The following is a 22,843-nucleotide window of genomic DNA, read 5'->3' on the forward strand; positions in this document are numbered from 1 at the left end:
TGTTTTGGTTCTTTCAGTTCCTGTAACATGTGTCACATTTCCGTGGTTTCACAGTCATGCTTCTATAAGAAAATACAAATATAGGGGTAGCAACATACTCACAACCTAACGTGCATCAGGCTACACTGAGTTGATTTCAAAGTCTCAGTTGCTATGGAGATAATCAGACTGATCAAAGATGCCTGGAACATTATGCCATTGCCCTGTGAAAATACATAAAACTAATTCTGCCCTTTTTCATTGTTTTACTTTAATACATTTAATATAGAATACATCTTATCACCCAAGGATCCATGAAACCTCCCAAACACTATTCTATAATATAATATATAATATAATATATATTATAGTGTGGTGTCAGGTGAGGATGCTGTAGAATCTGACAGTTGGTTATTTAGGTTACAGGAGTTGTGGAGAAAGACCGATTGTATTTTTATGGAGATCCAACCTAAAACAATACGCTTCCTTTTGAATTAAATCATGCGTATGCAGAGAGTAGGCTACCGGCATTATCATATCCCCTTTTTTTTTTCAAAAGCTAAATACCTCTTCTCCAAACAACCTGTACCTGAAACCCGTAATGTCACATGACTGAACTAAGGTTGTTTCAGTGCTTATGTACACAGCTGAAGTACTTTTTGTTTTTCTCTTTGGACTGGGTGTGCAGCTGTCGTGTTAATATGTATTACGCTAACTGCAAAGACCCACAACCCACATCCAGAGACAAACATAATGCGACAATGATTTAATTTCCATTTGTGCTGACCTTTTTTTTTTTTCTTTTTTTTTTTTTTTTACATAAAATAAAAACATCATGCACGTCTGCCTTTTCTACAGTATGTTGGGCCATGAAATACAATGTGTCAGTCTTTAAAGTCACAGCTTTCATAAGTAGAGTTTCAAGACCATGATCTTCCATTAGTCCCTCACCACAAACACTGCATCTGCACTGCATGGCAGAAAAGTAAAAAAAGAAAGAAAAAAAAGGTGTGAAAAAAACAGGAAAAGACACTCTGAACCTTTTGCACTGGAGATAGACACAGGAGGAACAGAGTCAGACACTCTGAAAAATGTGCTTGAGACAGGTGTGATGTTTGCATGTGTGTGTGTGTGTGTCTGGGTGTGAGTATGTGTATGAGAGAGACTGACAGGCAGGGAAAACCAGTGAGCAATACAGAGAAACCGAGAGGTGTGATAAACATCTTAAGATTAGGTTTCATAGGTGTCAGAGATCTTCTAAATGATGATTTTGAAAACTGATTTATGGTGAGATTATAGACTGTGATATGATGTGATATATAAATAGCAAATAGTGTTAGGGGGATTAAGGGGAATCACTTAAAGCTGATACATTTAAAGTGCACTCTAAATTGTCTGATGGTGAAACCTGTCTCTATTAGGACAGTATAGTCTGCTGTCCATTTTATTTATCTGGATGTGAGGAGGTGTTGTGTTTGTGCCATGTGTGTCAGTACGTCTCTGCACTAATGTCACCAGGACAAATGACTGTACATTTACTGAATTTAAATTGATTACAATTCTGAATCAAAATGAGGAAGTCGTAGAGATTAGTGGGAAGCCACAGATAAGACTGATCGCATTCTGAGGAGACAGAGGTGTGGCACTCTCACTATTAAAAATAATCTTTGATTTATTGAGTTCAAAACGAGGGCTTGGTGCCAAAGGGGCGTAAGTGCGATTTTGGGTGAATATGAGTAGCCTATTATATATCAATTGAAAGGTCTCAGTGAGATCTTTTCAGTGCCAAAAGGACACAACTGAAATCATGACCCATAAGTATTAATTAAACAAAAACTGAAAGCCGTAACAGTAAAAGTAAGGTTTTGTTTGCTGCCAAAAGGGTGTAATTGCACTTACGCCCTTTTGACACCTGGCAAAACCCCAGTTTTGACACTGAACAAGCATTGTGGGTAGAGGATTCTAACAGTACTTAGGTCAACTCAAAATGCATGCTGACGTAAGTAATGCTAGCATGGCAGCATGATCACATCATTTTTAATATCCTATTCATATCCTAATTAATATTCTAGGTCAATATTAGATGAATGTAAATATGTTAAGATTCCCACTAAATACTTAGGCCTATAGATTCAAAATGTTATTTTATAATGTTCGGAGTGTGAACTGGTCAAGATGAGCTCTGATAGTAAGACTGCTGGTAGCTGAAGTTATCCCTCAGTGTTATGAGGAGTTTTACAGGTCTTTGAATGTGTCCCAGGACACATCAATAAGTGATGTGTCCTGGGACACATACAAACATGTATTATACTAGCAAAAGAAAATAGTAGTTTAGAATCAAAAGTAGTTTATTATGTCTATAGAGGTTTATTAAAAAGGTTTATTAAAAGTTTTTAACAGAAAAAATGTATCAATCAATTTGATATGTTCCATGTAGCCTACAATTTTAAAGGCCTTGGTGAAAGTTGCTGAGCATTACTTCAAGATAAAGATATTCATTCTGATCTTGTTTTATATTTCAGTGTTGATTGAATTGTAATTGCTAGATTTGTATTAAAATGAATGTGTTTTACAATTGTTTACTTACATACGCCCATATTCTGCATGGCTGTATTGGGACAATGTTTGTGCCAAAAAGGCGTATTTCACACTTTTGCCATTTTTAAAAAAGTTAACAAATATAATTCAACTTAAACTGTAGCAGTATTGTTTTTATAGTAATACTCAATCTGATAACACAAAAAGTTAAAATATTGTGCTTAGTATGTGGTAACGGCAGCTGATCCAAGTTTGATCAAAATTTGTTTTGGCTCTCCTGTAAAATTTACTATAACGCACTTACGCCCCTTTGGCTCCAAGCCCTCCCAGTATGACCAAAACAAGGATATTCCTTTCACTTGTCTGTTTTCACAAACACACAGACTTGCAACCTTGCAGTTGTAACTTATCCTGCACTTTTTCTAGGTGTTGAAGCAAAACCCTGAGCTGTCAAAAACACATCGACAGGAGTACTTTATCATTTGTCTTTGATGAATACACTGTCTGGTATATCGCTTTCTTGCTGGGAATGTTAATAAATGTGGGGGGAAAATGTGGGAAAAAAATGAAATGTGGAATTCAGACATATAGGCTAAATAATGAATTCAACATCTCTTTTAGATTAGTCTTATGAAATCCTAAATCTAATGAAATCCTGCACGGGCACATATGAAGAATACAGGAAAATGCAACTGACTTGTATTAAATTAAAAACCAAGAGATAATTGATTTAATTAATCTGGTCAAACGTGTGATACTGCTAGGTTCCTGATTTGGTTTTCAAATGAGGCTGAAAATACAGTTCTGAATGTTCTGAAACTCACAAAGTGCTGCCTGCTTCAGCTGCCCCCCAACTGAGTAACACTTTCTTCAAGTTCATGTTTACAGAAAATGTGGATACACTCCTCAGTGAATGTTTTTGAGATGGCAATCAATGACACTCTACATATCATTTGTAGCACAACATAACATTCAGCATGTCAAATACTCAGAGATTGTATCTCTTATCACCAGTCAGAGCTCTTATCTATCACATTTTCCTTCTGAAGTGTTGATGAGTTATGATGTTGAGCATCTTACTGTGAGCCAGCTGAGAATCCAGCCGATAAACTCATAATTTCTAAAATGATAGTTTAAATAAAAGGCCACTCAGCTGGTGTAATACTTTACATTAGAAGCAGTACATTTGTACATGGAGGAAGCAGGAATTGTCACTCAGGCCTTTCAGTTTATATGAAAGTCCTTTCTTACAGCGTTGTATTTTTTTTTTTAAGATAATGGACAATAAATATGCAAGAAAGAGAGGAGAGAGCTGTAAGAGCATAGAGTTAGTTGGCGTAAATTCAAATGATGTTTTGTTCATAGAGAGTTTCCTAGGAAAGTGCACCAGCCCACACTCAACCACCATGACACCTTGCATGTTTCTCACCAAATCATATCATTACCTTGGTGTAAAGTCCCTCCATTAACTTATTTGAAGAAGGCAAGATAGATAACGGGAAATCAAATTTATTTAAAAAATGTTATTTCATTAAGGATTTCTAAACATGCCATTTATATTGTTTTCATTTTGTCTTTTAGATGTACCATAGTATCCCAAATGAATTTTCAAAACTGCCTTGTAAATACCAAACTTCAAATTATCAAGCCGGTCTGGTGTTCTGAGAGACTGAGCAGGATATTAAATCATTACACAACTTTGGTTGTATGGCAGATTTTTCTTTCAGTTCCCCTGAAAAAAGCAAGTTCTCTGCTTTGTTCTGTTAAGGCCAAAACTATATTGTGGCCATTTTATGAATGACAGGCTATTTCCTGTTAGTCTTCCTCTATAGATGCTATGTTACTGGCAGCACCACTTCACAAGCTGCAGCTCCTCTCTGTACTGTGTAGCCTGTAGAAACTGACAATTGAGAAGACAATGTTGAATTGGGTGAGTGATTACTTTAAGATTTAGTTCATCTGATGTACTGTATATAATCCATCACTAAAAGGATTATACTGTATATTGGAATTATATAAATTCAGATTAGATTTCAATTGATTTGGTCCTTTTTTCTGTAAATCTATTTCGTGTCTTTTTTGTGTGTTTTTCATATGCCAGTTGACTGTTGACAGACATGTTGAATGAAACGATGATGCAGAATCTCTGCTATTTAGTTTTTTTCTTTGTTGGCAGTCCACCCATGAAAGGCACACCTTTAGTGCAGAGGTGCAACGCTTGAGAGACCACAGTGTATTGTGCTATAATGTGGTTTTTGTCTTGTTGAAAATGAATATTTGAACTATGTCAGTCATTCAGTAAATAATTTTAGCACTCAGAATTGAGGGGCTACAAGCAACTTTGTGTGATAGTGGATAGGAATGGGGCTCGGAATGTCTTTCCAATCAATAAACATGATCAAGTGATCCATTATACTAAGGTACACTGGAAAAACAACTCAGATGAGTTACAGTATGTAACAATTTGCCTGCATATCATACGTTTTACCCGCAGGATGAATTCATTTATACGTTAACCATCTCAACTGTAATTATTTCTTATTCAAGTGTAGTGTAATGAGGTGTAAAACTTTAACCTTCTTACATATATTTTTCAATAACCAGGTGTCCTTTTAAGCTGGTCAAAATAGTGATTCTCATTTTATTAATTACATGTTAATAACCTGAAAGTACCTGCAGTAACTGCACTTGCATCGTGACCAGAGGCTGAAGTAGCCAGCCACATGTCATTGCTCAAGAAATTGCTATATCAGAAACTGTTTGCCGTTTGTTGTAGGCCGACTTAAAAAAAAAATCTGCTTTTAACCACATGTATACCTTGATAAACTTACTCATAATGAGTGTCACCTTGAGCCAGGAGGGCGGAGGGTGCAGCTCATGTCTGTGTGAGTGTACTGATGCATTTCGTATGTGCACTTCTATATAAATGTATATACTTCTGTATATTCACTTCTTAACTGTCCTAAAAATGATTTATCATTGCATGGATTCTGCGATTCAAACTCTACACATCTTGTCATAATTCTCAGAACTCAAACATCACCACTATCCCACAATCTAGGTTGTGGTTTATAACCAATGCAGAGAAGAAGAGCGGAGGCCAAATTTTCCCTAGTTCCTCTCTGCATAAAAGCCATCTTGTTACAGGATTGCCACCATGTGGTTGAAAGAAATTATACAAGTGAAACGCTCAAAGAAAATGTGCAGCTTTGACTGTTTTTTTTTATCATATGCAGGATCTCATGAAGTTTTCATTGGAAGATAATCCAGACTTCGCTTCCGAGTTGGCTGACTTTTTTGACAACTACACTTATCCCGATGGCACCGATGGAAACATTTGTTGCTCCAGTACTCTGGGTGACGTATGCGACCCTAACGAGGGCATGCATTTTGAGGCAGTGTTCATCCCAGTTCTGTACTCCGTGGCGCTCGTTGTGGGTCTTCTGGGGAACGGGCTGCTCCTGGGTGTTCTGGCTCAGAGGAGGCAGACCTGGAGTGTGACAGATACCTTCATCCTCCACCTGGGTGTGGCAGATTGCCTGCTGCTGATCACACTGCCCTTCTGGGCTGCACAGGCCGCTCAGAATGAGGGATGGAGCTTCGGGACGCCCCTCTGCAAGATCACTGGAGCCATGTTCACGGTAAGAGCTTGGCCTACAGCAGGAAAGAGGGACTAAAACTGACTGAAGGCTTGTTAAACTTTTGATGTTACCATCTACAATGCTTTGGATAATATGGTTATACAATCAAATTTCACCTCTCTCTGCTGATTTCTTTGTGCCCCCAGATCAACTTCTACTGTGGGATCTTCCTGCTGGCCTGCATCAGTCTGGACCGCTACCTGTGCATCGTCCACGCTACCCAGATGTACTCCCGCAGGAAGCCCTGGTTAGTCCACATCAGCTGCCTGTCGGTCTGGCTCTTCTCCCTGCTCCTCACCATCCCTGACTGGGTCTTCCTTGAGGCTGTGAAGGATGACAGACGAGGCAAAACGGAATGCGCTCACAACTACTTGTTTTTCTCTCAGTCAGTATCTGACTGGCGGCTGGCATCACGCCTGCTCTACCACATAGTGGGCTTCCTGCTGCCTTCAGCCGTCCTGCTCTTCTGCTACTCCTGCATCCTGCTCCGTCTGCTGCACGGCTCCCGGGGCCTTCAGAAGCAGAGGGCCGTCAGGGTCATCCTGGCCCTGGTGGTGGTCTTCTTTCTCTGCTGGACGCCGTATAACGTCACCCTCATGGTGGACACACTTCACTCCAACACCACCAGTCAGGCCTGTGATATCAGAACACATCTGGACAGAGCCATGATAGTCACCTCCTCTCTGGGTTACCTCCACTGCAGCCTCAATCCCGTGCTTTATGCCTTTGTGGGTGTGAAGTTCCGGCGTCAGTTCCTGGACATCCTGAGGTCTCTTGGGTGCAAGGTGAAGATGGGTGTCAGATTCCAGTCTAGGAGAAGCTCCACTTGGTCTGAGTCTGCAGACACCTCCAACTCCATTGCTATCTGATAGAGAGAAAGACAGATCGACGAGCAGGCACACAAAAAACTGACCAACTCTTACAGCAAACTTACAAAAAGACATCCACAACAACACATCAACCCGGCTAGTCCTCTGTAATGTTTTTGTGTCACTGTATAATTCATTTGTTGTATTTAGGCAAGGCAATTCAAGGCAGCTTTATTTGTATAGCACATTTCATACACTGAGGCAATTCAAAGTGCTTTACAGAGTAATAAAAAAAAATAATAAACATAAATAAAATAAAAATAAAGACATAGATAAAAAGACAGTGCAAGAGGATTAGAAAAGTGAAAAGTGCATTAAAATCACATTTAAAAGAAAATAAAAAAGATAGAAATAAATAAATATTACAGTGCAGATGAGTGTTGCCCTAGATTTCTTAAAAAGCCCTGGTGAAAAGAAATGTTTTAAGCCCTGATTTAAAAGATTGTAAAGTGGAGGCAGACCTCAGATTTTCTGGAAGTTTGTTCCAGGCATGAGGAGCATAAAAACGAAAAGCTGCTTCTCCATGCTTTGTTCTGACCCTGGGAACAGTAAGCAGACCAGCACCCGAAGACCTGAGGGGTCTGGCGGGTTCATAACATTGAAGGAGATCAGAAATGTATTTTGGTCCTAAACCATTAAGTGCTTTATAAACATGCAACAGAATTTTAAACTCAGTTCTTTGGCACACAGGAAGCCATTGCAGTGATCTCAGCACTGGACTGATGTGGTCCATTTTCTCAGTCCTGGTTAGAACCCTGGCAGCAGCATTCTGGATGAGCTGCAGTTGTCTAATAGCTTTTTTAGAGAGACCTGTAAAGACACTGTTACAGTAGTCAAGCCTACTAAAAATAAATGCATGAACAAGTTTTTCAAGGTCCTGCTTGGACATGAATTCTTTAATTCTTGCAATATTTTTAAGGTAATGAACTGTAAATCCTGTCCTCACAGGCTAGGCTTTCTGTCAAGTTCCTCTTGAGTATGCATTGCTTCTGTCTAGCTGAACATCATAAGCACAAAACTAAATTTAGTTTGGAGCCTGAGTCCTGTTTCTCTGGAAAGCTAGAAACGAGGTTTCCCTTTATGTGGTTAAGTTGTTAGTTTGTGCAGCAATATCAGGTGTACATAATGCTGCAGTGAGTATTGCTATGATGCTATGAAGTATTTTATACCGTAACATACAAGTGACAATTTTTTATTAATTACATATTGCATTATATATATGGAGCATTGAAATACTGAATAAAGTTTTATATTTCTTTACCATAGATCAGTGTCTTTTCCCCAGTGTCCGGGCCAAATAAGGCCCTCAGACGCTCTCCTGCGTTTCTTTTTAATTATGTATAGCATGTATAGCATATTTGTGTTTGTGTAAACACAGTTTTAAGTTTTGTTCATGAACTTTTTCATGGACACTGAGACAATTTAAGTTTGACTCACAATATATTTAAGTTTTCTGAATCTTTATTGGTTATATAAAATAGGAAACATTGACTTGCATATAATTTTCCCTATACATTTAGGTAAAAGGATATAAAAGCAACCAGATGGACATGAAATAGACAATGTTTGAATGTTGTGACAGATTATAAAGAATCATAGATAAATGTGTAAGAGGACCATGTTTACAGCCATGTAACCTCTGAATTTATACAGTGCAGCATCACTATTTTCACATTCATTAACATTTGAATCTAATTAATTGAATTTGAATTTGTAAAGCATTTTCAAAGTTTGTATATAGGTATGTGATATAGGTTGGATCAGGTGAATACACCACAGCACCACCGAAAAATGCACACCCACACTTAGTGGTTTCAGTGGAAATACATCTTCCATCTCTTTGACAGGAAATCAAGATAGGGTTCAAATAAAATATGATGCAACCTCAAACACGTGGTTCATGCAGCAAAGTGTGATAAGTGACATTGTGCCTCCAGAATGCTATGAGTGGTCTTCAAGCTTCACTAATATGCACGAGGATGATAAAAATGACCATCACTGCTCTCCCATTTAGCATTTTGGCCAGGACCCAAATAAGCATGAGACTCTAGCTGCAGCACCTCTTACTCAAGATATATGTGAGAAGCAAAAATCTAAATGCAGCAGGGTGGGAAAGTCATTAGAGACCATGTTAGATCCCAGCAACAGCCAATAAGCAGTTAACTATTGAAGTGTCCTCAAGCAAGACACTGAACCCCTACAGGCTCACTCACTGTACGTCACTGTGGATAAGAGCCAAGTGAGTAATATGAATACCATACTCTACACCTATTTTTTTTTTTTGAGATACGAGCTTTGCTGCAAGCTCATTCAAATAAAAAGAGGTTTGTATTTCTGCTGGTAACAGACGCTCATGCATGAAAGACCAGGCCTGATTAGCAGCTTGGCTCTATCTGTCTCAGTGAATAGATAAGCGTTGGCTGTAGCAGGAAATAAGCATTCACTTTAATCTGATACTTAAGACTAAGTTATAACCGGTTATGCCATGAACTTGATGTGTTGCTGCTGTTACAGGCGCCCAGCATTTCATAGAGCACATTCTCATAAGGCCTCGGCTCTAGATGGAAGTGTAAAACAATTGAAACACCATGCTGGTTGCGACAGAAAGAGGAAGGAAAGAAAGCGTTCTGAGATGTGTTAGGTTAGGTGCCGTCTGTCTGTTTTGGTTTGAGGAAAAATAACATTGCTAAATAATGTAACAAACTTTTGAGAATGTAGACAACATTGAGCTTCCAAGAAAACTCCCAGTTCTGAATGTACACTTCGTTCTATTTCATGTCACATTTATTCCCATCAACATGATTGTTTTGTACTTTGCATACATTCAAACACTGAACCCAAAAACAGGTTTGCCTCACATGACAGAACTTGCACGGTAGTGTGGAAATGAAACCTAAGGACTAATGCTAAGCACACCATGCACTGTAATCTTCAAACAAATTTCGAATTTTCTACAACTCCCCTCCCTCTTTTCACCACCTACTCTCGTCTTTCCTCTCCACTGCACTTGCACACAAAGCATGCCACAGTTCTGTCTCCACCAAACAAACAGAGGAGTCTTTAGATGGGTACCCTGTAAACAAAGAGCTGTGAAAAGGGCACAGCACCAACAGTGAATGCTTTTTTCCTCCTCCCTCCCTCTCTTTCTCTCTCTCTTTACTTTTCTCTCCCCCTCTCTGTCACCTGATTGATGACATCACAGCCTGTTTGTGTCATCCTGTCTGCCACGGGCCAAACACATTGCTGCAACAATGAAACCTAACAGACAGGGAAAAAAAACCCGTACTCCATCTGCTGTTCTCATACACATGACATCTACAGACTCATGGGATTTCCCCTCAATGCTCAAACTTCCAGCGTTGTACCAGGGCAACAACTGGAATGAAAAGTGAAACATGAAGTATGAAGAAATGCATCAGTTTGTTAAATGCAAAATTGCAACAACATTGACAGGAGTAAGAGCTTATATTCCTTAAAATTCCCAAAGTTATGGCATTAGCTTTATGATGAATGTGTAACAGCTGGAAAGCACATTCACTAATCCAACAGTTCAATATTTATAATAAAATAGAAGCTTTTTATTCAGTGTTTTCCTAATATATTAACAATAAAATACAACAGTAATAATAATAATAGTAACAATAAAAATAATAATAATACACAAATACCTTTACAATTGAATAAAAATAATTCATGATTTAGGGTGACTAGTCAAACAAAGCTGTGCCACAGTGACAACTACAAAATAAAAGCACAACCACGTCACCATGACGTGGCTCTAAAACCTTCCCATTAAAGTGCAGTTTGAGGCAATCCCTCTCAAAAAGCATTTTTTTTGTGTGTGTCTATGTCTCATCATTACACAGAATATGGTCCTCCACCTCTTCACCCCATGACATGACCTCACACTAAATTCTGAGTCACAGATGGGTGTTTTTTTTCCACTCATCAGCTCTGACTGGACTGCACCTGGTGCTCTGGGTTTGTCATCTGATTCAGCACTACCTTCTCGTGAGCCTGGTTAGGCAACGCTTCCTCCCCGACACCCAACTCCCACAGAGAGCACCTAGAGTCAGCCTGCGCCCCTCTCACACACCTCAGCATCTCCAGCACCCGTTTCCTGAAGTTTCTGCACAGGCCGAGATACAGCAGAGGGTTGAGGCAGGCGTGAAAGCAGCCCAGAGCAGAAGTGACCATCAGACCGGTTTCCAGGGAAGTCTTTCCACAGACGCCATCAGTAGATTCCTCTGGTGCCTTATAGTTGCTCTGGAAGGTGTCCACCATGAGGGTGATGTTGTACGGTGTCCAGCAGAGAAAGAAGACCACCACCAGGGCCAGGATGACCCTGACGGCCCTCTGCTTCTGGAGGCCCTGGGAGCCGCGCTGCAGCCGTAGCAGGATGCAGGAGTAGCAGAAGAGCAGGACGGCCGAAGGCAGGAGAAAGCCCACTATGTGGTACAGCAGGCGTGATGCCAGCCGCCAGTCAAATACTGACTGAGAGGCACGCGGGTAGTTGTGAGTGCACACCGTTTGTCCTTGTCTTGCATGCTTCACAGCCTCCAAAAAGATGTAGTCAGGGATGATGAGGAGCAGGGAGAAGAGCCAGACCGACAGGCAGCTGATGTGGACTAACCAGGGCTTCCTGCGGGAGTACAGCTGGACAGCGTGGACGATGGACAGGTAGCGGTCCAGACTGATGAAGGCCAGCAGGAAGATCCCACAGTAGAAGTTGATCTTGGAGGACAGAGAGAGAGGGAGACAGAGAAATAAGCTATAAGTTATCCAGTATAAATCAAATGGCCATCAGCCATCATCTTTTTTACACTTAAGTTAACCAACACATCTGTATTCCCATCCCCTTCTCTGGTCCCCTCCCCTTCCTCTTCTCAGAAATGTTGAACTGGCTGGGAAAATATGTGTGTCCAGAGGGGAATATACTTGCTCAACAGCAGTATGAATTACATTGACCCTGGTCTGCTGAGTGTCGCTTCACTTGGCAGGAAACAGCCTAAGCACATTTCATCCAAAAACTCCCCCACACTCAGAGCTAAACTAAAATGAACTTTCACTCTCTTTCTGTCCCTGCCTGTTCTATATACACCACCAGGTACCTACATTGAATATGGCTCCAGCGGTCTTGCAGAAGGGCGTCCCGAAGCTCCATCCCTGATCCTGAGTGCCCTCCGCGGCCCAGAAGGGCAGTGTGATCAGCAGCAGGCAATCTGCCACACCCAGGTGGAGGATGAAGGTATCTGTCACACTCCAGGTCCGCCTCCTCTGAGCCAGAACCACCAGGAGAAGCCCGTTCCCCAGAAGACCCACGACCAACGCCAAGGAGTACAGAACTGCCTCCAAATACCCACGGCTCTCTGGCTTGCAGTCCCCTTCATACACATAGTCGCCGTAATCGTAGGTGCTGTTTTGGACAAATATCCCACCGAGGTACAGATCCATGTTTGTCTACTGTGGATTCAAAGGTTTAACACAGACAAAAATGTGAATTCAAAATGTTAGGGTGCCTCAGAAGTCGAGTCAGATGCCAAAAAAACAAATACCAGCTTATACACTGGTCTGCTTCTCTCTGTGGTTCCTCGGTTGTAACACTTGAAACTGTCTTCTCAAGAAGGCCAGCTGAGGGTTTTAAACACACTCAGACCCACACAGAACTCACATGGTTTCGATGTCACCAGATGAGGCAATACTGGAGTAGGCTTAGACCGGAAAGTACAGTTCCCCTTAGTGTGGTTACACACAGTTCGAACCCATGAAACAAATATCTACAGTGGCTGCAATCTACTGCCACTTTAATCACAAGGTGAGGTGAATGTAAATATAAAGCTACAAAACCAGAAATACTTGGCAGGTGACACTGAGGTATGGGACATTTCTAAAGTAGTCAACATTATGATACAGTCGCAGCAGGGAACTACCAGAGCTACTTCCTATTTGATTTATCTGCAAGAGTCAGGTCAAGACACAGAGAGAGAGAGAGCAAACGCGAATATTATTAGGGGAAAAAACAGCTACAAGTTAATTATTTACCAGGTCAAAGACTTTAGAGGAGAGAAATGGATATAGACCTGTCTTTACCGAGTATGGTTTGCAAATAATATTATCTCACTTACCATATGGGACCAATTAGGTTTTATGGGACCTTAACTGTTGACTGTCTCCCGCTTGCTTTTATCATTGGAGATACTCAGGACAATAACCTCTCTGTGTGCTGTGAACTGATGACACTAGCCTATACAAATAAGCCGGGAAGACACAGCGACCTCAACCCCTTTCTTCATACAGGGTCAGTGGGCTTTGCAGAAAGAATTACACTCACTCAAAATAGTCTATAATTCTCCGCTTTTTGACATTCAGATACTTTATACCGTCGTTATTTTGGAGGGAGGACGATCAGCTACTGCAGCTGTCGAGTGCCCATCAAATCCAGCCTGTTTACGCGTAAAAAGCTCCGTGGTTGCGCGCGCTCGTCAGACTTGAGGGATCCCCGAATCTGATCCAGAGGGGAATCCCATGTTAGAGGATTTAGGATGAACCCTAAAAACAACACCGTCAGAAGAAGAAGTGTCCGGGAGCAAGCTGGAAGTTTCACTTTGATGACCCGCTCTGCTCATACATTACGTTTACTTGACTTGTTTATATTAGCCTACATGTAGGCTACGGAATAGACTCACAAGCACAATGTTTTCTTCCCCGGTAGGATTCTTTCCTTTCATGGAAGTATGAAGGAAAATATCAGTGTTCATCGAGATGTATCACATCTTTCAAACTATTTTAAATATGCCTGACAGCCTGCTTGCAGACAGCCTGCTTGCCTTGTCAAGTCAAATAAAAAACATGACTCTTCCGGTGATTCTTTTTTCAAAATAAAACCCTTAATGACGACTGTTTTATTGCAGTACCGAAGTATCAAACCGATAATAAAAAATCAATGTATTGAAAATCATTGTATTTTGAAAATGAATTGAAATGAACGGAGACGGACAGACACAACGGATCAGTGTGGCCGCGGCCGTACCCTGCCGAGACCTGCGTACCCGCTGCCTGATTCTATGCTTTTATTTTGAAGGTAGAATCACTTAACTTCCTGTGTTGTTCTCGTTATCTCTGACTGACTTGACGTAGCTTTAACTTCACCCATACGTGGAGTTCGAAACAAAGCAATGTGAAACAATGCGCCGCACAAAGAGTCTTTGTCCACTAGATGGCACTATTTTGACGTCGTGGGGGATGGAAACGCTCAGATGGGCCACAGAAACACAAGATGGTGGGATAGTACAGAAGAGGATTGTGGTCATGTGAACAATTTGACTTCTGAGATTAATCTCAGAATTCTGAAAATTATGTCAGAATTCTGAGTTTAATCTCAGAACTCAAAGAATGTTTCACGTGGCCTCGTCCTCCTCTGCAGCGTAGAAACTGAACGACAAAATAAAGTGTTTGAACTACAGCTAAACACACAACAGCAACACATGTATCGTTCATAGACTGTCCACTCAGTATTAGTTAACACGTAGTACTCTGTTCCAAGGGCCTGAACTTGAATTTAAAATATAAAATTTGGAGCTGCTCCGTGGGATGAATGTGAGGCTGATTTTATTAATCCACAGAATGTTTGAGTTTTCAGACCCATACATAATTTATTCTAGTACTAATAGTGTTACCAGTTCATGACGCATCATTCTCAACAGTGTGCCCTAACGCTCCCCCTCCCCCTCAGTTTCCCAATTCATTCTCTTTGCAGCAACTCCAGGAAATTCAGTTTTTAAGGCCGGTACCCTATGGCCAGTACACAACAATAGTAGGTAACAACTGACTTTCTTTTCCGTATAAAATGTTTATTATAAAAGTATTTATACATCATCAGGTTTTGCTTCAATGTAACATACGAAATGCATCAATTATTAATAAGTGATGTTCATTTCCTCTTTTTGCAGCACAAACAACAATTTTGATGTAGACAGCTTACTTTCTTTACAGCTTTTTTCTGAACTGAACCGTCAGGGAACAAGCCATTTCATGAAGAAAAAAAGATCATACTGGCTATTGAACGACAATTTCAACACATACAACTTTACACCATCCTTTTCTTCTTTTTAATAGCTGCAACTGTTGTATTTCAAAATCAAAATATTCAAGTGCAGAAACCAGCTGACAAAAAAAAAAAGCTACATAGTGAAAAGATGTGAGATATGATGTGAATCTCTGACATTAAAACCACAGCCTAACTCTTAAGTGCTGAACAAGCTTTTCTATACGGATGTGTTGAAATTTAAAAGTTACACAAGATGTGGCCATATAGAAAACGACAGTCAAGAACTTCTCCTAAAGAAGTTCTGTGAGAACATTAATAAATGGAATGTGGCGCTTGTCTACTGTAGATACCCAGACTTTTATGTGAGTTTGTGCAACTTGAGTCAATAGTGAGATTTATCACAATTATTATGATATGGGACGATCAGAACCAACAAAGCAAATTGTTGTAAGCTGCACTGTACTGACAACCACAGTAAATTTGAACAATACTTCCAGCAAGGTATGATGGCAAAGCACTAGAGGAGTAAACACATCAACATACAGAAATCTGGACATTTTTTTTTTTAATCAGACTGTCTCTCTTCATCTCAGACTCACCCCCCAACCCTCCCCAACACACACACACACACACACACACACACACACTCACACACTTCCCCCGCTCATCTCTCTTTCTCCCTGACTCTGCATCAGATTTCATACCATGACAGAGTAGGAGGTGTTCTCGCTCTCTGCGGAGCTGAAAGATCCAGTGGTTCTTCTTGCCTTCCTCTGTCCCCATCTCTCCATCCCCCTCCAGCCTCTCTGTCCCAGCAGCTCCTTGCACATCCTGGCCAGCTCCCTCCTGAACTTCACCCCCACAAAGCCATACAGCAGAGGGTTGAGGGCGCAGTGCGACAGCCCCAGACTTTCAGTAACCAGAGTTCCAATGTCCACTGTGCGGCCAAACCGGCAACCACCAGTAATCACACCCAGCTTCTGAAGACTGTCTGCCAGTTGGAAGCAGTTGTAGGGTGCCCAGCAGACAATGAATACAGACACCAAGGAGATGATGAGGCGGAGGGACTTGCGTTTTTGGCGGCGAGTGGCATTGCACAGCGACCTGAAGATCCGGATGTAGCAGTAGAGCATGATCAGCAGGGGGAGCCCAAAGCCCAGAACCATGCTGACCAGCTGCAGCCCCACCTGCCACTGCATGGAGTTCTTGTGGAACCACACCTGGCACACAAACTGGTCCGAGGAGCCCACCGGCTTCACCTCCTTAAAGGCGATGTCCACCCCACTCAGGCCTAGGCACCCCACCCAGATGAGGGTGCACGCAATCTGGGCGTGGCAGGTGTTGCGCTTCCACCCGGAGCTGACAGCGTGGACGATGGCCAGGTAGCGGTCGAAGCTGATGCAGGCCAGGAACAGAATGCCGCTGTAGCGGTTCAGGGAGAAGAGGGCACCGGAGATCTTGCAAGCAGCCAAGCCAAATACCCACTGGTGGGCCCACTGAACGGCAAACAGGGGCAGGGTGAAGGCCAGCAGAAGGTCAGAAATGGCCAGGTGAAGGAGGAAGGTGTCAGTCAGAGAGAAGGCACAGGCTCCACCGCTCTGAGAGTTTCGGTAGCGCCGGACCACACACAGCACTAACACGTTACCCACCACAGCCAGGATGCACACCAGGCTATACACCACAGGGGAGTAGCTCCGTGCAAAGTCGTAGATGTCCTCTTGGTGGCACGGGTTTGCAACCTTCCTCGTGTTAGGAGGAAAGGAGCTATAATTCTCCTCATACTCAAAACCCTGCAGTCAGGAGAGAGGAAAAGAGTTTTGTCAAATATTTGAAAAAAAGCTAACCTCACTGCTAAGTTTTTATCCAACAGTGGCAATGTGAACACAGTTCAGTGTTTTCACAAATGCCTCATGTAATAAGATAGTTGAGGGTTTATTGTGATTTTCTTCACACACGTTAGTATAATTATAATGTGCTAAACATTTGAACAAGATTATAACATGGAAATAATCACATTTTCTATTTGCTAAGCTTTATGTCAGCTTTACTTGGACCTCACTAACAGCAGTTGGTTCATCATTTTGGTTTCACCATTTTAATTTATACAAAACTTTGAGAGATCATTGATTTGTTTGCTAATGTCTGCTGATATTGCATGATATCAGTTGTAGACTCAGACTGTAATATGAAAATATCTGAGTGGAGAGATGTATTATCTTCAGTACATTTTCATTTGCTCATGTTATGGAAAAATACTAATTACAATATACTAATTATACTAATTTATTTGCACTTTTCTAGTTAGAGAGGGTCCCCTGTGCATTTCATGTCATTTGATGCTCACAGAACCACATGATAAAGAATGATGATAAAGAAAAGCCACTCACCCAGTAATCTTCTGTGGTTGGATTGACCTGATCCATACTGTAGTAAACAAGCAGGTACCAGAACACCTGAAACCATCCAAGAGTTAAGACAATACACTCTGCTCACACACGTCGACTTTTCACAAACATCCCTTTTCACAGTCTCTATCCTCACCACATTTTGTCCAGATAGGGGAGAATCAGAAAGGAGAACTTATTATTTCAGGAACCGAATCCTCTCATATTTTAGACATACAAACATAGCTATAGTAGGAATGGGTGACTGTTTGAAGGAAATTGTGACATATTATTAAAAAAAATGGCTGTAGCTAGCGACTTAAAACCAGACAGACAGACAGTGCATGACTAATATACTTAACATGGAAAACTCAAAAATATGTTTTTCTTCTGGATTATGTGTCAATATCTTCTACTGCAGATCTCATTCATGTCATTTTAGAGGCGATGCATAAAATGCTTACATATCATAACTTCCAAAGGAGGTTTGACTAAACGTTACCATCAAGAAGCACACCCTTGTTTTATAAAACATTCCCGTACAGAGTCTTACGGAGAAGTGAAAGTGCGTGGTTTGCAGGAATTACATTTGAAGTGTTCACTGTGTTGTTTTTCCCTTGTTCAGCCCTTGCTTTGAGATACTGGCCATTACACCTAGATTATGGGAACATCGTGGGTAGCTTGGGGTGATTTTTGACCCAGATACTTTGTATTTCACAGCACTAGCTTTTAACTTTTAAGTGAATGTTTTATTTTTTTGTTTTATTCTTTTGATTCATTTACTACAATACTATAGAATCAGTTTGATATCTATTACGTAACAAAAATTAAGAAGGATATATCAAAATATAATATTGTTGAAAACAGAATAGGATTATAAAAGAATCTAAAAGCTAAAAGCTAATTTCTATGTTTCTAAATGAAACAAAATAAACAAGTTTGCTAAGATTCACTTACTTTCTGTGATCTTGCAGAGCAGAGGGGGCACAAACTAAAGGGCTGGAGCAGAGCATGAGGGTGTTAAGATGCACTTAACCAGAACATCTCAGGAAATGAAGTAATTCACCTCATCCTCATCAAGGGTAAACATGACAGTTTCAGAGAATCGCTGATATCAGTGTGTATTCATGGTAATAGGGAGGATGTGTACTTTGGACTACCAAACAGCTAAAAATAAAATGCACTAAATTTGTGTAGCATCTTACATTCTTAATATTGATTATATCCATCGTTTACAAGTTGTAGAAGCAATTAAGTCTTTTCTTTCCTATCCTCATCATGTTTTTGGAACATGGTGATGATTATACTCTCCACACTGGTGTAATTACATTAGAAGACATTTGCTTTTGATTGTGATTAGACACCATGCCAGTGCCAGTAAACCTATGGTGACTGTTGCAACTAAATATGTTATCTTAATTTCACAGATCTAAAACCACTGATTATCTTATTATCAGAAATCATGTTGTGAAAATATTTTCACACCTCATGTCCCATATGGTCACACACTTCCTGCAAGATTGACGAGGTGTGATAACACACCAGTCTTTAAGAGTTGATGCAAGTTAGATACTATTTGAGGCACTATAGAGACACTGTGGAAGAAAATTTAACATACATGTACTAACAGCTGAACTGGGGTCCCTCTCTGGGAATGTACTGTTTCATGATGAATGGTCACCTCACTGTAACCTTTGAGCCATAATTTACTAGGCCAGAGGTCTCATTGTCACAGTGGCTCCTGTATGTCCCAGAATATCTGTGGAATCTCTAAAATAAGACATAACCGGTGTTGCCTTAACTCTGCTTCTGTGACCTGTTCCAATGTCAGCACATTCTGTAACGTCCTTGGAAGATACATAAAGACCAGTTCAAATCTATTCTCCTTCGAAGAAGTGTATGTAACATCATGCTGTGTGCATCTCTTCCTCTTGCAAGACTTCCCCTTTAATAAAATATATATTCAAGTAAGACGAACCTCTGACTCCAGAACTTTTCTTCAACATACACTATAGTCACTCTTTGAGATACAATAGAGAAATGTGTTCAGTAGGTTAGCTCCATTGAAAGTAAGATTCTGTCCATGCTACAACTTTTAAACTGAGTTAAAGGTTCTTAATATTCAAAACCAGCAAATCAGTTAAGCAAAGTATCTAAAACCACTTATTGTATGCTGTGGTTGATGACCTCAGCCAAGCTGGAGGCTCAGCACAGGGGAACTCAAATGCAGTATCATCTGGTAGTGTGAGTCTGGTGAGCCACAGTATGTCCACTCTGATAAGACACTAAGCACTTGTACTACTTCCACAAACTAGACCAGACAGAGACTGGCTGGGCAGAATTACCAGAATTCTGTTTCACTATTACTATTTGATTTCTTCTGCAAAAAAAAAAAAAAAGTTTTAAAAGTGTGAGGAACGAGTCTCTTGTGGTTACTTATGTCTCGACTAAGGGTCGCCTGGGAAATTATTTTATTGTGCAACTTAAGATGCTTCCCTCTAATATCCAAAGTCTTGCACTGGTCTGTATGAGAAGAGTGCAACATTAACGAAAGAAAAGTAAATATTGTCAGGATGAGGAAAGAAGAAAACCTTTCTCCTGAAACATATTTGGCTTTAAAAGCTAAGTATACTTTGTAATTGGGAATTGTGCTGCACTGTATTTATATAATCAAACATAGAGAAGGGAGGGGGACATTTAGCTTGGATGGGGCCTGATGTTATTGACATTGATTTTGTTCCATTTACCATTTCCTATCTCTGCTGCTGGCAATTTTATTCACCTCAATCATACAGAAATAGAAACCACCCTGTGCTTTACAGTGCCCACACATGAGGGACTGCACAAGCACTTGGATTAGGATTAGGACACAAATGGCAATTTAAATGTTTACCAATAATTATTAATCATCCCATTCACTCAGGCTTCGTACTAGCAAGTGTATCTGTGTCAGAAGATGGAATGTAAATTGACATTGTCTGTAAAAAGAAAAGCATGAGTACAATCCATGGTGAGGACACACCTGGGAAAGGCTCATGCACAAAATGAACACTATCTACCTGTTGTTACCATACTATGAGGTTAACATGCTATATAGCGATTACTTTGGTGCGAATGCAAGGTTGACATGAACAAAATGACAATAAAACTTTGTTGTAAGAGGCAATCAATCTCATTTGTTCTACACCAGGGCCTTTGATGCCACTGCAGACTTCAGAAACACAGGCTTATTAAATTATTAGCAAATAGCAAAAATAATTCATTCCTTCAGATTAATTAATTGAATGTGCTTTGATTTGATTTGATTTTTATTTATGTGGTGTCGTGCACCACATGGTGCCCAGCCCGAATGGGCTTACAAGACACAGAGGCATCACGTTCCACCAAACAAAAAGAACCAGAAACAAATAATAATCAAAATGTACAACATACAAATCAAAAAGTCATACATTCAAATAAACAGCTTCTCCCTTCTCAGTTTCCATGCTTTCCAAATGAAACTAGTCGTGCCAAATACTTCCTCTCTGAATAACCATTCCATCTTAACCTCATCTCCCAACCAAAACACCTCAGGCTTCTTGTTTTGCATTTTCTCAAATAAAGGCTTAGTTCCTCATACAGCATACAATAAAACAAAAGGTGAAATTCATCTTCGACAAAACCCAGTGGACATGTAGTACATAATCTCTCTTCCTCAACAATAGAATTGAACCTGCCCGCCTCAATTGCCAGACGGAGGGTCCCAGTTCTCAACTGGGCACACAGAGATCTTCTGGATCTTTCCAAGGGTCACATAACATAAGGTTCTGGACTATACATGTTCTTAATGTTGTACGTTTTGGTTAGAGCCAGATGTCAGTAGCCCATTTTTCTTTATAGTCGAGCAATAACCTGTGCTTAATATAGTGAATGCTACATCCTAAATCATTTCTAAATATATATTGCTGGTCAGCTTCACCGAATACAACATTCATATCATTACACCATGGTATGTGCTTTATCCAAGTTAAAAACTTGTTTTGCTACTCTACCCTCTGGCATATTAGATCGGCAGTTTCAAAGTCCAAGTATTTCCCCTTTTTGACTAATCACACATGGCTCCCAACCCATGTCCCCTTCGATCGCCAACACAGGTGCAAATTTATGGACGTCCAGAAAGCAGCGAACTGCCCGGTTGTGAATGGCATTAACCTTGGAAAATTCCTAACTACCCCAGACTCCAGCTGCATAAAATAAAACTGAGGATACACATGCATCATAGAGCTTTGAAAATGTAGCATAACCAAGTTCTTTACAGGCTTTCAATTTATTTATTACTGAATCCTCACTCTACCCGCAGTGTCAGCCAAAACACTGATGCCCTCTTCAAACGTTAAATGTTCATCCAAAAAAAATCCAAGGTATTTATATGAGCTGGTATATGCTAAGGACATAACTCCAGAATGAAAATTAAAGGTGCTTCTACCTACTCCTGTTTTTCTGAAGTGCATGATTTGTGTTTTTTCCTGATTAATCGATAATCTCCATTTCCTACCCCAGAGATGAATAGTATTTGAGCATGTTCTGCAACTCCTCCTCTGTTCCTGCTAGGAGTGCTATGTCATCAGCGTAGAGCAGGATGTTCAGCTTCATATCACCTATTTGCAATCCATGGTTTTCACTTTTAATTGAATACTATGTTGAAATAGGCCTTTAGCAGAGTGTAAGTGGGCCTTTACATTGGTTCTGTATCACCAAGCCACAAGATACATAGGTGCCAAAATTGACGATAATAATAATATAATAACATAAAATATATATATTTTAGCATTTGCACATGTAACTAAATTGACCTTCCTTCATTCCTACACCAGATAAGATTCAGTGACGGGGACTGAGGTTTATTATTATGGGTCAGGCACCCAACTGGGTCATGGTTGGTTCCTATATGGCAAGTCAAGTAATGTTGAGAGACTAAAATTTTAAAAATCCCTCATGCTGTCTCCGCACCCCCATTATGTTTGTGTTCGTAACAGGTGTGGCCCTTTATTTTTTAACAGTAAATACAATCACTCTGTCATTAATCTCACAGAGTAACCCTGCCCAGTATAGCTATAATAGAAATTCATACACATGCATGCGGGAGTGTAGCTAGGAATGTTTGGCTCTATGCACAGCAGGTGACTCACATCCCTAACTGAAGTTATAGGTTTTGGGCGCGACCCTGATAGCACTAATCAGCAGTCGTAACCGTGCTTTCAGCAGTAGTCCCCAGTTCACAATCTGTGTAGGGAGGACATTTTTTTTTGTTTTAGTCTGCACTGGACAGACCTATCGAAATATTATTCCTGTTTTTTCCAGTTTGTCTCAAACAACACAACAGCTGCTGTATCATATTTTTGTTTA

At 40.5% G+C, this 22,843-nt stretch overlaps 3 protein-coding genes across 5 annotated transcripts; 1 reads left to right on the plus strand and 2 right to left on the minus strand.

Moving 5' to 3' along the window:
• The first annotated feature begins 4,390 nt into the window (after window positions 1-4,390).
• Window positions 4,391-7,900, plus strand: cxcr3.1 (chemokine (C-X-C motif) receptor 3, tandem duplicate 1). Its single transcript, XM_071908799.2, has 3 exons — window positions 4,391-4,447; window positions 5,754-6,158; window positions 6,305-7,900. The coding sequence occupies exons 1-3, from the start codon at window positions 4,436-4,438 to the stop codon at window positions 7,025-7,027; spliced, it is 1,140 nt and encodes a 379-aa protein (XP_071764900.2). The 5' UTR covers window positions 4,391-4,435; the 3' UTR covers window positions 7,028-7,900.
• Window positions 7,901-8,508: 608 nt separating this feature from the next.
• On the minus strand, window positions 8,509-13,864 carry LOC139918986 (C-X-C chemokine receptor type 3-like). 3 transcript variants are annotated; one of them, XM_071908558.2, is made up of 3 exons: window positions 13,714-13,864; window positions 12,143-12,490; window positions 8,509-11,761 (listed from the first exon to the last, which is right to left on the minus strand). In XM_071908558.2, the coding sequence occupies exons 2-3, from the start codon at window positions 12,479-12,481 to the stop codon at window positions 10,976-10,978; spliced, it is 1,125 nt and encodes a 374-aa protein (XP_071764659.2). In that variant the 5' UTR covers window positions 12,482-12,490; window positions 13,714-13,864; the 3' UTR covers window positions 8,509-10,975. The 3 variants fall into 3 exon arrangements, with proteins under 3 accessions (XP_071764659.2, XP_071764643.2, XP_071764650.2); XM_071908542.2 differs by having other exon boundaries at window positions 12,143-12,487; window positions 13,153-13,864; XM_071908549.2 differs by having other exon boundaries at window positions 13,153-13,864.
• A 992-nt stretch (window positions 13,865-14,856) lies between these two features.
• cxcr3.2 (chemokine (C-X-C motif) receptor 3, tandem duplicate 2) lies at window positions 14,857-17,607 on the minus strand. Its single transcript, XM_071909396.2, has 3 exons — window positions 17,462-17,607; window positions 15,095-16,864; window positions 14,857-15,019 (listed from the first exon to the last, which is right to left on the minus strand). The coding sequence occupies exons 1-2, from the start codon at window positions 17,495-17,497 to the stop codon at window positions 15,773-15,775; spliced, it is 1,128 nt and encodes a 375-aa protein (XP_071765497.1). The 5' UTR covers window positions 17,498-17,607; the 3' UTR covers window positions 14,857-15,019; window positions 15,095-15,772.
• Window positions 17,608-22,843: the final 5,236 nt, after the last annotated feature.

The sequence above is a fragment of the Centroberyx gerrardi genome, chromosome 12 (assembly GCF_048128805.1).
Source record: "Centroberyx gerrardi isolate f3 chromosome 12, fCenGer3.hap1.cur.20231027, whole genome shotgun sequence".
NCBI classification, from domain to species: Eukaryota; Metazoa; Chordata; class Actinopteri; order Beryciformes; family Berycidae; genus Centroberyx; species Centroberyx gerrardi.